Below are 15,590 nucleotides of genomic sequence, written 5' to 3' on the forward strand. Positions count from 1 at the left end.
AATCAGAAAGACAAGTAAGTGCTAATCTGAACAAAGCTGGCTCTGTTAAAATAACAACATTTAATAGGAAAATGCAACAATTTTCCGAAGACATATATGTAAAATATATTTATCAAGTACAAAAATAAACATATTGTAACATAAAAGACGCAATAGATAAGTAAACCATAAAGTAAATAGTAATAAACAGGACGTATTTGTCATCTTCATTTCTTGCACTTTATTGCACTCTTCCATTTATTATTTGTTCATATTATGTTCTTCACGTTATAACATCGACATTTTCCAGCGTCCTCATTGACCATTAGTGGTCTGGACTTTTCTCTCTAGTGACGGTCTTTCGATTTTAAACTGAAAAAAATAAATAATAATAAATGTTACACCTCCAATGTATGTACAGTAGCTTACATACATAATATACATAATATATTACTCTTTAGTAAGTTCCTATGCTACTTCATGGAGGCTTCAAACTGCTTGTTTTTTATCATTTAAAGCGATTCTGTATCCACCAAACCCCTAATACAGTACCATCCCTTTGATGAAAGTAAATCCTTACCGGTTGTGTCTTATAAAATGTGCCTGGTGCCTTGGATACAGCAAAAAATCACATGCTGTAGAAACAGTGGCCATTCTGTGACACAGCCGTGTCACAGAACGGCCGCTGTCTATGATGTTCATCCGGCCGGCACTGCATCACTTCATGTTAATTGGAATGCAGGCACATTTGCAAATAACCATAGCGAACAATGTAAATTACTGCCGTGAGCCGTAATTACATTGTGTACACTGCTTATTTTGTGCGGCTGCTATTCACTGAGAGTATACACTGTGGCTGTTGTTCTATAGAAAAAAATATTATTTCAGACTCTCAATAAATAGTGTTCGGTGTTTAATCTGCAACAACGTCTGTTATTTATTGAAAAAAATACATTATGTGAACAGGGCCTTAATTTGTAGCAGGCGAGTCAAACTGGCGTGGCCTAGAGTATCTGTGCCCCAGGTCTGGGATGCCTCTCCTTTCTTCCTCCCCACCCTTCTCATCATTAGGAACACGGATGCAGATTCAATGATTGAAGAATAGAAACCCTGCCTGGGAGTATTCTTAATGAGAAGGAGGGTGGGAAGAAAGGAGAGGCGTTGCAGACCTGGGGCGCAGACAATCTAGGCCACACCGGTTTGACTCGCCTGCTACAGATTAAAAGATAATAAGACACGGCCAGTAAGGATTTACTCTCATCAAACGGACGGTACTAGAGGTTTGGTGGGTTGGTGGATGCAGAGTAGCTTTAAATGTATAGCTGTAAAAAGGGAAGCAGAGAATTTAGACTTTGTTAAAAAAAAATAAAAAAATTGAGTTTTGACTCCATGAACATAAAATTATTTTGTACAGAATTTTGCAGATACTTGGATCACAGGATAAGTACACTAATATTATACTAATAATCACATTTTCCATCATATGATATCTTATTACGTTAAATAATTAGTAATCATATTACCTGGGGAGAAAACGAAAGATTTTCCACACAAGGAGTAAATCGCTTCAGCTCAGGTTTACCAACAAGATCAGTTTCGTGTAATTTAGAAAAAGCTGCAAAACATAAGTGTTCCTGAATCAGTATTTGGCTATGTTCACACTAGAATACAAAAAACCCCCCCAGAAAAGACATCTGCTTTTTCTATTTAAAAAGACCTTAGTTTTTGCCACGATTTCATTGACCTCAATGCATAGAAGTCAATGGAATGACGGATGTCCAATGCACACAGTGTATTAAATAACGGACGTTGTCTGAGCGGATATCAGAATACTGATCATGACAATTATTTTTGGACGTCTATTGCAAACACTGGATGTTATTTTTTAGTTGTTCACCCACAGTTTTTTCTTTTTTCACCGTCCTTTTTACTATTAAATTCAATGGACTTTTCAATTAAAGACAAAAGGGATTATTTTTCACATAGGCCATATCATCATTAAAGGGGTATTCCAGGAAAAATAAACTTTTCCCCTAGGAGTAGGAGTTTGCGGGGGATCTGACCTCTACCTCCCGCCATTCCCACGGATTCTGTATTATAAATAGATCATAGGTACAGCATGCGACCTGCGGCTCTATTCATTCCTATGGAGTGACGGAAAAAGCCAGGGAAAGAGCTGTACTTGGCTCTTCCTGTTGCTCCGTAGGAATGAATATAGCCTCGGGTTATGTGCCCTGCCCGAATGTTTATTTTTTGCAGAATGAATTATGTTTAAAACTAAACATAAACTTTAAAGGGGTATTCTAAAGAAACTTTTATAATTTGTCAGATAATACAAAACCTCATGGTCCCTGTTGTGGCTCGGCTGCTGCATTAAATGCTAGAAAGAACAGGAAGGACTTACGGTAGAGCCTATATACTTATATTATCCAGATCAGACAGAAATATCTTATTCAAATAAAAGTGGTTATGAGCAGTGACCTTTATGAAAACATATTCATGCCATATAGGAGTGTAACTTACTGGTGATAGATTTGGAGCCCCAGGAGAATGAAATATCCCTGTAGAAAAGAAGGTTATATGTTACAGTTTGTTCTTAAAGCATAAATGCAATATATAACGCAATGGGAGAAATGTATCAAAACTTAAAAAAATTAGCAATCAGAATTCTTTCTAAATGCGGCTGACCCCCCCCCCCCCCCCCCCCCCCATTTCTTCACTGATAACCATGCAAAGTTGCTGACACTAAACATACTTAATGAAGTGGCTGCTGTGCTCCAAAGTTTGCAATTCTGGTTAGCCAATAAAGATATAGTCTTTGAAGGTATTTTTTACACAATAAAATCCATTGTGCGATCCACTTTCTGCTACAGACCTAAAGAGTGTATGCAGAGGATTCGGATGTTGCATCCTTCCATTGGGCTAACACATATCCATCCATCGATTGGACTAACACACATCCATCCATCCATTGGACTAACACACATCCATCCATCCATTGGACTAGCACATATCCAGCCATTCATTGGACTAACACACATCCATCCATCCATTGGACTAACACACATCCATCCATCCATTGGACTAGCACATATCCAGCCATCCATTGGACTAACACACATCCATCCATCCATTGGACTAATACACATCCATCCATCCGGCTAACACACATCCATCCATCCATTGGACAAACACACATCCATCCATCCATTGGACTAATACACATCCATCCATCCGGCTAACACACATCCATCCATCCATTGGGCTAACACACATCCATCCATCCATTGGGCTAACACACATCCATCCATCCATTTGGGCTAACACACATCCATCCATTGGGCTAACACACATCCATCCATCCATTGGACTAACACACATCTATCCATCCATTGGACTAACACACATCCATCCATCCATTGGACTAACACACATCCATCCATCCATTGGGCTAACACACATCCATCCATCCGTTGGGCTAACACACATCCATCCATCCATTGGGCTAACACACATCCATCCATCCATTGGGCTAACACACATCCATCCATCCGTTGGGCTAACACACATCCATCCATCCATTGGGCTAACACACATCCATCCATCTATTGGACTAACACACATCCATCCATCCATTGGGCTAACACACATCCATACATCCATTGGACTAACACACATCCATCCATTGGGCTAACACACATCCATCCATTGGGCTAAGGCTAGGTTCACACTGCGTTTCAGCATTCGTTTAACGCATCAGTTTTTTGCAAAAAAACGCATGAAAAACGGATTGCAAAAAACTGATTCATTTGTGTGCATCCGTTTTTCCATTGACTTCCATTATAAAAAAAAAACGTTTTTTTTGACGGACCAAAACGGACCAAAAAACGTTGCTGACCCTATTTTTCTGGACGTTAAAAAAACCGGATCCGTTAAACGGATGCTGAAAACGCAGTGTGAACCTAGCCTAACACACATCCATCTATCCATTGGGCTAACACACATCCATACATCCACAAAAATCTGTACCATTGTTTACAATATAATCTACAATGTAAATTTCATTGAGAACAATGGGAATCAGTTTTCATAGGGATACCTTTGACACAAAAGTATTTAGCATAACATAAAATCACAATCAAGCTTATATAAATAGTAAGATTCAAAGCCCACATACTGCCTGGGCTTTTTCTAACAACATTTAGTGAAATGCTTTCCAGCAAGACTCATGGACATAGACAACAAATGACAGACTCTGTCCCCTTGAGATGAATGTGGAACATCACTGAGCATGCTCTGTGACCTTTGAAATGGTCATTCCACAGGGAGCTTCTGTGCAATCCACACAATCATGTTTTAAGGATGCTTTAGTAAATGTTTTATACACATCAGAGCGTTGGACTTATAATTTTTCCATTGATTGCTTCAACATCGATTACGGCCCGAGGTGCCTTCTCCACATCGGGAACCAGGGACTCTCTACCACACTACCCATCTGGTGAGCTGCCCATTCTTCTGTCTGTTTCCTTATACTTATAGAGCTCTGTGTTAATGTACTGTATTCTATGGCGAAGGTTTACTATATCAGTGGTTACTAGGTTCCTTATAACAATCGCTTTACCTTGATTTTGAACGTTTTCTCTTTCTGTAGCAGTAAACAATCAAAACGATAATTGCAATAATTAGAAGAACGAATGCAAGAGATCCGAACAGTATTCCGAAGAAGGCATCTAGCTTCATAGCAAGGTTTTCGCATACATCGCCGTATGAAGTATAAATGGTGAATGAGGCACAACTAGAAAGAATAAAATACCACAGATTAATACAAAAACACACATAAAACAGTAAAAACAAAATGGAGTTAGTTCTAAGCTCAGTCATTTTAAAATGTACAAAAACCTCAATAGAAACGAGAAGTACGAGTCCTCCCTTTATAGTTTCCATCCCATTTGAATCCACTTCAGGTTTTGGCACAAAAACTGCAGTGTGAGATCCTAGCCTTAAAGTTTTTTCATTGGACATTTTAATCAAAATATTATATAAGCATTCTACAACCATGCTAAAAATGCAACATCCAACATCTAGTATTAAGTATTAGGCTGGGTTCACACAGTGTATGACAGCGGCCATTCTGTGACACGGCCGTGTCACCGAAGGGGCGCTGTCTGTGAAGTTCACACTGGCCGGTATGGCAGTACCGGCTGGATGAACTTCACCTCCTTTGGTTTGGAATGCGGGCACATTCTGGTGTTCCCACATTCCAGTTAACCATAGCAGACAATATAAAGTGCGTCCGGAGCCACACTTTTCATTGTCTGCACTGTCAGTTTTTTATGCGGCTGCACGAAACCGCGGCCGAAGGGTATACAGAGTATATACACTCCGGCTGGGATGGACACAATATTATTTTCATTTTCAATAAATAGTTTAAAGTTTAAAAGTTGTCTTTCAGGACAATAACTGCATCACCTGCCGAACGGACCCCAGGACAGATCTTGGATTAAAAGCAGCTATCCGAAGGTACAAGTGGTTTGGGGGAGGGTCACATTATAGCTTTAAATAATGGTCGTGGTTGCAAAACTGCAACTACGGCCATTGTTTAATGATTTTTTACGTAGTGTGAACTTTTACACAGCGTTCTTGTAATTCACATTACCTGCAGGTCGGCCCGTTCTGTTTGTGCTCACACGTTGCATTATTGTGACAGTATCCCTGAAGACAGGGAGACACACATACAAATCCAATGTCTGAGTAAACTAAGCTGTAGCCCAGGAATCCGGTATAGTTACAGTTGAAGTAGGTTTCCAGCTCACTCACAGAAGCTAAAAAAAAAAAAAAGTAGAAAGAAGAAAAAAAAAGTAGAAGAAAAAAAAAAAGTGGTATCGTGAGATCATTGATAACGTAATAGGTTTATACAAGCTCATTGCTATAAATTATATTTTGTGGTTATAAACCCAATATAAGATAGATATAAGATAGATAAAGGACCACAGCAGTCACCATCAGTCATCACTGCCCTGTTTCTTTCTCGCTACCTTAAAATCTTGGAAAAACACTTGTTAGCTGGAGGTCAATGGAAGTTAATGATCTGTCGTACACACATGGCTTTTTTGGGGTGGCTTTTCTCTCTTTTCTCGTTTTTTGAGACTCGTGGCTTTTTTTATTTTATTGTAAACTGTGGGGTTTTGTCTCCCATACACTTCAATAGGATTGTTCTGGTTGTCTCAAAAAAACGCCATTGCTGTGCGTCACCTTTTGGGGTCCAGCAGCTAGGTCATGTGATGGCAGAGGAAAAAGTTCAGCGCACAAAAACACCTAAACCACATAAAAGATCATTCACACATTCAAAAACAGTAGAAAAAATACAAATGCATGAAAAAAAATGCAATTTTTCCCCCCAGCCTGATAAACCCCAAACAAAAAGTGTGTAAGAGAGCAGCCTAAGCATTAAAAAAATCATATAATAAATGCAGTAACGGCATAGTGAATATAAAACTACAAACTACGCCTAAACCACAAAAAAAAGATCATTCAACAAGTCAAAAACGCAAATGCATGAAAAACACACCAAACAAAAAGTGCAGCCTTAGACACATCTCCCCAGGCCACAATCAAAAACTTTAACAGAATATCCTGGGCCCTAGTGCAAAATTTGTAACAGAGAACATCATGGTTGTTTGGCTGTTATGAAACTACAACTCTAAATCTGCAGGTATTATGACGTGACACTATAGATACAACCAGGTCAGGTTACAAGAAATGGACTGTCCAAAAGCTGGTAAGAAATATAGGAAAAGTATGAACAGCAATATAGCAATGCTATGTGATATTACCCATAGGGTCTTTAAATGTGAAGAATTAGTAAGATAGGAAAACGTTACCTTTAGCTACATCGGTGAAGTTGTCCGTAGTCAAGAAGCCAAATGTTACTGCAGAAACGTCCCTCTTCCTACGGTTACTGGATTTGGCATTGAATACAGTTATTATGGTCTGGATGAGGTTTTCATTCAGGAATTTGATTATTGTAGCATTGTTGCTGTAAGGAAAGTCCGCTGTAATCTGAGTTCGTGCCAAACCATTCACATTGCTGGAAAAGATGGAAAGTATAAATCTATTAGATGTGAGGACGCTCTAGTTGACTTAAGTTGTTAATTAATGTGCAAATATTTTGGGATTTATGCGTTTAGTGTTTTTTTCTTTCCGCTATCAAAGATTCTGCATCCATAGTGTAATCCGCAGTCCGTATTTTTTTTTTTGCCGATATGTTGAATCAGAACTTTGAATCGGATCATATGGATCCCAGGAGCGCTGTATAAAGCTCCTGCAGCAGCCGCGGCACCTACTGGCCCGGAGTTTTATTCTCCGGGCGCGTGACAGACACAGGTGGGGAAGTAGTCATCTGGACGGCTCCCCGCCCGCATCTAGTCACCGTCTCTGCCTGTCAGGGGATGATTGACAGGCAGAGAGGTCCATTTTTTCACTTACTAACAGTCAGTCGTTGTTGCAGATTGCAACACCTGACGCTATTTATTGAAAAAATACATTGCATTGTTTTCTATGGAATTCCGGTATACACTCTGTTAACACTCCGGACAGTATTCTGTGCGGCCGCACAGAAGACTGACATTGCAGACAATGTAAAGTGTGGCTCTGGCCAGACTTTACCTTGTCTGCAATTGCTAATTGAAATGCGGACACACCAGTATGTGCCCACATTCCAATTAGAAAGAAATGAGGGTTGATCTTCACAGACAGCGTGTTACAGAACGTCCGCTGTCATACATTGTCTGAACTTAGTCTTAGGCTTAGTGTTCAGAAATATAATATAAATGGTAAAATAGAAGATTTGAGAAAAAAAGCTAAACAAAAAAAAAAATTCCTGAATTCAAGACTAAGCAATTTAGCTTCTATTCATAAAAAAATGAAATACATTAATCAACAGGCAGGGGAGAAGGTTACACACCAGTTTAGAGTATGGACACAAAGATGAAAGTTCAGACAGGCTGTAGATAGGGTGGAGGAGCATACAGAAGGCATTTTGTCTTTATGGGCAAACTGTAAAGACTGTAGAAGATTAACTAAACTTTTGTTTTTAATATAAAAACTTTTGGATAATGCGCTTTTTTTCACCAAAATTACTAAGCAAGAAAAATAAAGTTTTGAAAAGGTGCCTATAGCCTTTAAGAGAACATAACCCCCACCTCTCCTTCCATATTTATGTTTATATAATCACACAACGTTAGGTACAAATATACTTAAATCTTGTTAAACAAACAAAAAATCATGGAAAAATACAAACCTTAACAAAACTTTGCTGTTCTTATCATAAGCCATGATTGCTTGTAGGTAACTTGAAGCCTAGAAACATGAAGTTTTGCATGTCACTTGAAGGCTAGTTTGAATTTCCCCACATAATGATATCAATACTACCATTTCTTTAAAAGCATATATATGCAGCCCAGGACCGCACTGCAGGATGTATTTCACAATCAAAATCACAAGCAATAAGCTGTTTACTGGATATTTATGATTGGAAAAGTCAAATCGAATGTTCTCCTTATTAGTACTTACTGTGTAGTTTACAGACTGCTGAAGACGAGTATATATATCAGAGGAGGCGTCATTCAGTCCTGAACCATTTTCGCCCTTTAACCAGGCCCGGATTTCGACCTGTCTTTTAAGAATTTCTACAAATATATAAATATTAAGTTAGAATATTAGCTTGTAAAATATAGAGGATCTGTCAGCTTTTTGTTTTTGTTTTTCCCAATTTTTTTGTTATATTCAGAATTATTATATTCGTAAATATTGTTTTTGTTAACCACAAAACAGTTGTTTGAGTAATTCTACTATGATTGTAAAAAAAAAAGGAGCGCGCCACCAGGATCCCTACTCCAGCGCCAATCGGCTAATGTAAAACCTTGATGGTACACTCACTTTAATACGAAAATTGGATACATACCTCCGTTAGACTGTGGCATGAATGTATTTAGAGTTGAATCACACTTATTTCCAGTAAAAGGGTACGGGCAGATACACTGCAAACTACAGGCAGATGTGTTAACGCTACACGTTCCTCCATTGTTGCAGTATCCAGCAGGACAAGATTTCAGAGTACAACTAGAAACTGTTGTGCTTGTTTGCACCACTCCTGCAAAAAGGACAGCATTTTTGGTTTTAGCAGTTCAAAAAAGACATAGAAGTCAGCACTACCTAGTATTTTGCGGGGCCCACTGATAGGTGTGCATCAAAGATATAGCAGATGTAATGTCTCTATGGTGGTGCTCTCACAATGAATGAAAAAGTTCATCTATTCACAGTCGCAAATTGTAGAAATCAATTGTGTGCACTCACCATTCCGTAGACTTGATAGCAAGTCTACGTAATGGTGAGTACCCACAATTTATTTCTACAATTTGCGATTTTTGGTTTTAGTTATGCATTGATGATACATTCAGGACTACAATGAAAATCATATATCCTCACCTGTAGAACTTGAGGCTCCATAGATTGCTGTATTGATGGACATAGGTATCTTTGTAGACGACAGTGATGGAGAAGGGATAGTGCTCAGACCCAAAGAGTTTGTTGACGTCACAGAGGGGGATTTTGCAGCTGTAGATGTGCTTGTTACTGCTGTGGTACTTGTATTCATATATGCTTTGCTTGTGACGTACTGTGTTGTTTTGTTACTTAGGTCTGGTGCTATACCACCTGAGGTTCCAGAGGTACTTAAAGGTACAGCTGGTGACTCTGTGACATTAATCATCTGTTTTGAAGGGCTAGAGGTAACACTAGGTTTGGGGCTTGTCATTCCAGGACTACTTAGACGTGACGCGTCTTGTTCTCCGATACTGGTTTTCGGAACGGTTGCTGAAGTGGTGGTGGTGTCATCCATTGTTTTAGTATTGTAGCTTGAGATTGAAGTTGAATATGCAGTTTCGTTTACACCAGATGTCAGGCTTGTTAAAAGGCTGTTTTGACTTGACGGATCTGGTTCTTTGGTACTAGTATATGATGAACTTGCAGTGCCGATTCCAGTATTTGCAGAATTAGACACTGAGGCCATAGATAAGTAGACATTTCCAGTAACATTAAGCTGTGGGTGAGATGTGTCCTGTTCTTTGGCAGTGGTAGATGGTACATTCCCAGCTATACTAGTATTAGGGACTAAAGTTGAAGATGCATGGGGTGTATCTGTTGCTTTGGTACCAGGAGATGATAATTCTAAGCTGCTGCTTTCAGTTCCTTTAGTAATAGAGGTTGGGAAGACATTTCCAGTAGTGTTAGATGGGGATTTTGTTGTAGTAAAGCTGCTTATAGCTGTGTCCGGTTGTTTGGTACTGGTAAATGCTAAATCTGATGAGATGTTTCCAGTTACTGTAGTGTTCCCAATTCCTGTAGTGTTAGAGATTGAGCTCAGAGTTGAGGAGACATTAACGTGTGTGTTTGCTGTTAAAGCGCTGCTTGGATGGGAAGTATGTGGTTCTCCAGTAATGGTGGATATTGAACTTGACATGTTTTTTACACTTACAGTAGTGTTTAAAACTGTGGTCAAGGTTGAGTAGACAAGTTCCGTCACATTAGGTTTTTGGTTTGCTGTTGCATAGCTGCCTAGATAAGATGTGTCTTGTCCTTTGGTACTAGGAGAAGTTGAACTTGAAATGTTGGGTCCAAGTATTGTAGTATTAGAGACTGAGACTGGAGTTGAATAGACGTTACTAGTAAGATTAAGTTGTAATTGGGATGTTTCTGGTTCTTTGACACTGGCAGTGGTTGAACTTGAGGTACTGCTTACGGTTACTGTAGAGTTAGAGACTGAGGTTAAAGCTGGAAAGACCTTTTCGGTAACATTAGGTTGTGGGTTTGTTGTTGAGGAGCTGCTTACATGGGATGTGTCTAGTACTTTTGTACTGGGTGTTGTAGAGCTGAAGAAGTCAATTCCAGGTACTGTAGTATTAGAGACTGAGGTTAGATGTAAGTTGACATTATTAGTAGTAACATTGGATGGTAGATGGGATGTGCCTTGTTCTGAGGTGCTGCTAACAGTTACTGTAGTATTGGAGGCTGAGGTCAGATTTCCATTACTATTAGGTTGTGGTGTTGTTGTTGCAGAGCTGCTTTGACGTGTTGTGTCTGGTTCTTTGGTACTGGGTGATGTTGAATTTGATATGTCAATTCCGGATACTGTTGTATTAGAGATTAGGGTTGTACTTGTGAAAATATTACTAGTAACGTTAAGTGGTGGGTTAGATGTGTCTGGTTCCTTGGCACTGGAAGATGTTGAGTTTGAGATGTTAATTACAGTGACAGTAGTATTAGAAACTGAAGTCACGGTTGCATAGACGTTACTAGTAACATTAAGTGGCTGTTGGGATGTAGCTAGGTCTTTGGCACTGGGAGTAGTTGAACTTGAGGTGGTGCTTACAGTTACTGTAGTATCTGAGACTGAGGTTAGAGTTGAGAAGACATTACCAGTGGCATTAAGTTGTTGGTTTGGTGTTGCCGAGTTGCTTACGTAGGATGTGTCTTGTTCCTTGGTACTGGCAGATGTGATGCTTGAGACATCAGTTCTAGAGGCTTGGGTAAGAGTTGAATCGACATTACTAGTAAGGTTGTGTTGTGGGTTGGATGTGTCTAGTTCTTTGGTACTGGGTAGTTGGGAGTGGGATGTGATTGGTTTTGTGGCAGAGGAATATGTTGAACCTGAGGTGGTGCTTACAGTTACTGTAGTATTAGAGTAGACATTACCAGTAACAGTGGGTTGTGAGTTTGTTGTAAAGCTGCCTAAATGTGACGTGTCTGGTTCTTTGGTACTTGGAGATGTTACATTTGGAATGTCAATTTCAGTTGCTGCTGATGTGGTGGAAGACACTGAACTCGAAGTGCTGCCTTCTTTTACTGTGATATTAGAGAGTGAGGTTAAAGTTGAGTAGACATTACCAGTAGCATTAAGTTGTTGGCTTGGTGTTGCAGAGTCGCTCGGATGGAATGTGTCTGGTCCTTTGGTATTGGGAGATGTTGAGCTTGAGATGTTGATTCCAGCTGCTGTAGTATTAGAGACTGAACTTGCAGTTAAATAGACATTACTAGTAGCATTAAGTGGTGGGTGGGTTGTATCTAGTTCTTTGGCACTGGATGAGGATAAACCTGAGGTGCTGCTTACAGTTCTTGTAGTATCAGAGACTGATGTTAGAGTTGTGTAGACATTGCCAGTAGTATTAAGTTGTTGGCTTGTTGTTGCAGAGTCACTTAAATAGGATGTGTCTGGTCCTTTGGTATTGGTAGATGTTGAGCTTGAGATGTTGAGTCCAGCTGCTGTAGAATTAGTGACTGAGGTCAATGTTGAATAGACATTACTGGTAACATTTAGTTGTGGGTGGGATGTGTCTGGTTCTTTGGCACTGGGAGAAGTTAAACTTGAGGTGCTGCTTACAGTTCTTGTAGTATCAGCGACTGAGGTCAGAGATGAGAATCTATTTCCAGTTACATTGGGTTGTTGGCTTGGTGTTGTAAAGCTGCCTACATAGGATGTGTCTGGTTCTTTGGTACTAGGAGATGTGGAGTTTGAGGTGTTGATTCCAGCTGCTGTAGTATTAGAGACTGAAGTTACAGTTGAATAGACATTACTAGTAGCATTAAGTGGTGGGTGGGTTGTATCTAGTTCTTTGGTACTGGGAGAGGTTGAACCTGAGGTGCTGCTTACAGTTCTTGTAGTATCAGAGGCTGCTGATGTTAGAGTTGTGTAGACATTGCCAGTAGTATTAAGTTGTTGGCTTGGTGTTGCAGAGTCACTTAAATGGGATGTGTCTGGTCCTTTGGTATTGGTAGATGTTGAGCTTGAGATGTTGAGTCCACCTGCTGTAGAATTAGTGACTGAGGTCAATGTTGAATAGACATTACTGGTAAGATTTAGTTGTGGGTGGGATGTGTCTGGTTCTTTGACACTGGGAGAAGTTAAACTTGAGGTGCTGCTTACAGTTCTTGTAGTATCAGAGACTGAGGTCAGAGATGAGAATCTATTTCCAGTTACATTGGGTTGTTGGCTTGGTGTTGTGAAGCTGCCTACATAGGATGTGTCTGGTTCTTTGGTACTGGGAGATGTGGAGTTTGAGATATTGATTCCAGCTGCTGTAGTATTAGAGACTGAAGTTACAGTTAAATAAACATTGCTAGTAACATTAAGTGGTGGATGGGTTGTATCTAGTTCTTTAGCACTGGGAGAAGTTAAACTCGAGGTGCTTCTTACAGTTACTGTACTATAAGATAATGAGGTTAGAGGTGAGTAGACGTTATCAGTAGTATTAGGTTTTTGACTTGGAGTTGCAGAGTCACTTAAATGGGATGTGTCTGGTTCTTTGGTACTGGGAGATGTTGAGCTTGAGATGTTGAGTCCACCTGCTGTAGAATTAGGGACTGAGGTCAACGTTGAATAGACATTACTGGTAAGATTTAGTTGGTGGGATGTGTTTGGTTCTTTGGCACTTGGAGAAGTTAAACTTGAGGTGCTGCTTACAGTTCTTGTAGTATCAGCGACTGAGGTCAGAGATGAGAAAATATTTCCAGTTACATTGGGTTGTTGGCTTGGTGTTGTAAAGCTGCCTACATAGGATGTGTCTGGTTCTTTGGTACTGGGAGATGTTGAGCTTGAGATAAGTATTGCAGCTGCTGTAGTATTAGAGACTGAAGTTACAGTTAAATAGACATTGCTAGTAACATTAAGTGGTGGATGGGTTGTATCTAGTTCTTTAGCACTGGGAGAGGTTAAACTTGAGGTGCTGCTTACAGTTTCTGTACTATTAGAGAATGAGGTTAGAGTTGAGTAGACATTACCAGTAGCATTAGGTTTTTGACTTGGTGTTGCAGAGTCGCTTAAATGGGATGTGTCTGGTTCTTTGGCACTGGGAGATGTAAAACTTGAGGTGCTGCTTAGAGTTCTTGTAGTATCAGCGACTGAGGTCAGAGATGAGAAAATATTTTCAGTTACATTGGGTTGTTGGCTTGGTGTTGTAAAACTGCTTGGATGGAATGTGTCTGGTTGTTTGGTACTGGGAGATGTTGAGTTTGAGATATTGATTCCAGCTGCTGTAGTATTAGAGACTGAAGTTACAGTTGAATAGACATTACTAGTAGCATTAAGTGGTGGGTGGGTTGTATCTAGTTCTTTGGCACTGGGAGAGGTTGAACCTGAGGTGCTGCTTACAGTTCTTGTAGTATCAGAGACTGATGTTAGAGTTGTGTAGACATTGCCAGTAGTATTAAGTTGTTGGCTTGTTGTTGCAGAGTCACTTAAATGGGATGTGTCTGGTTCTTTGGTACTGGGAGATGTTGAGCTTGAGATGTTGAGTCCACCTGCTGTAGAATTAGTTACTGAGGTCAATGTTGAATAGACATTACTGGTAAGATTAAGTTGTGGGTGGGATGTGTCTGGTTCTTTGGCACTGGGAGAAGTTAAACTTGAGGTGCTGCTTACAGTTCTTGTAGTATCAGAGACTGAGGTCAGAGATGAGAATCTATTTCCAGTTACATTGGGTTGTTGGCTTGGTGTTGTAAAGCTGCCTACATAGGATGTGTCTGGTTCTTTGGTACTGGGAGATGTGGAGTTTGAGATGTTGATTCCAGCTGCTGTAGTATTAGAAACTGAGGTCAAAGTTGAATAGTCAATACTAGTAACATTGAGTTGTTGGTTTGTTGTTTGAGAGTTGCTTAGATGTGATGTATCTGTTTTTTCATTACCAGAAGATGTTGCACTTGTGCTGCTTCCAATCAGTACAGTGTTAGAAACTGATGACGGAGCTGAATAGACATTACCAGTAACATGAGGTAACAATGTAATGGTATTTTCACCTCTGGTCATTGTAATTTCTGATGTACCAGTTATGGTAATTTTAGTACTATCAGTCGAGGTGCTTAAAGGCAAAAGCCCGGTTTGTGATGCTTCATTTGTTGTACTGGATAAGGTGTCTTCATTTGATGTTGTTGATTTTGGAAAGCTTTCTTGTGTGTTTCCTGATGTTGAACTGGATGTATATACGGGTTCTGTTAAATTGAATTTTGTGCCCTCTGTATTTAAAGTTGATGCCATTAGATCTTCTCCAGTCTGTGTCTTAATGGGTGTCGTGGCCAGTGAGCCATGTCTTGTTGTTTCAGCTGTGAAGGTCCCAATCATAGTTGTCATCATTTTACTTGATTCTTCTGCAGTAGACGAGGAAACACTTGGCGTTGTTGATCCCATAGTACTGTTTTTGATTGTTGTTGGTTCTATAGCAGCTGTAGTACTTTGTACAATGTCTATAAAAATGAAAAAGATTGATAATGTCAAAATTCATTGTACCTTGACATATGCAGAGGTCGAAATGTTTAATGTACATATGACTGTATATACAATATATATTAATTATTGCTACATAAATGTTGCTGCATTTCTCAGAAAATAAGACAGGGCCTTATACTATTTTTTTCTCTTAAAAAAGGGCTAGGCTTTATTTTCAAATAGATAGATAGATAATAGATAGATAGATAGATAGGAGATAGATAGGAGATAGATAGATAGATAGATAGATAGGAGATAGATAGATAGATAGATAGGAGATAGATAGGAGATAGATAGA

General features: G+C 39.5%; 1 protein-coding gene across 1 annotated transcript; it reads right to left on the bottom strand.

Moving 5' to 3' along the window:
• Positions 1 to 251: 251 nt before the first annotated feature.
• LOC138794684 (serine-rich adhesin for platelets-like) lies at positions 252 to 15,148 on the bottom strand. Its single transcript, XM_069973493.1, has 10 exons — positions 9,466 to 15,148; positions 8,942 to 9,130; positions 8,551 to 8,666; positions 8,279 to 8,337; positions 6,861 to 7,066; positions 5,636 to 5,801; positions 4,601 to 4,774; positions 2,503 to 2,540; positions 1,503 to 1,594; positions 252 to 351 (listed from the first exon to the last, which is right to left on the bottom strand). The coding sequence occupies exons 1-10, from the start codon at positions 15,146 to 15,148 to the stop codon at positions 295 to 297; spliced, it is 6,780 nt and encodes a 2,259-aa protein (XP_069829594.1). The 3' UTR covers positions 252 to 294.
• Between the last annotated feature and the right edge of the window lie 442 nt (positions 15,149 to 15,590).

The sequence above is a fragment of the Dendropsophus ebraccatus genome, chromosome 6, assembly GCF_027789765.1.
Source record: "Dendropsophus ebraccatus isolate aDenEbr1 chromosome 6, aDenEbr1.pat, whole genome shotgun sequence".
Lineage (NCBI taxonomy): Eukaryota > Metazoa > Chordata > Amphibia > Anura > Hylidae > Dendropsophus > Dendropsophus ebraccatus.

Coding starts and splice junctions, on each gene's coding strand:
- LOC138794684 (XM_069973493.1), bottom strand. CDS start 15,148: ATGATTGGGACCTTCACAGCTGAAACAACAAGACATGGCTCACTGGCC. Junction 8,338..8,550: donor AGCAGTCTGTAAACTACACA/GTAAGTACTAAT, acceptor TCATGTTTCTAG/GCTTCAAGTTACCTACAAGC. Junction 5,802..6,860: donor CTTCACCGATGTAGCTAAAG/GTAACGTTTTCC, acceptor TTTTTTTTTTAG/CTTCTGTGAGTGAGCTGGAA.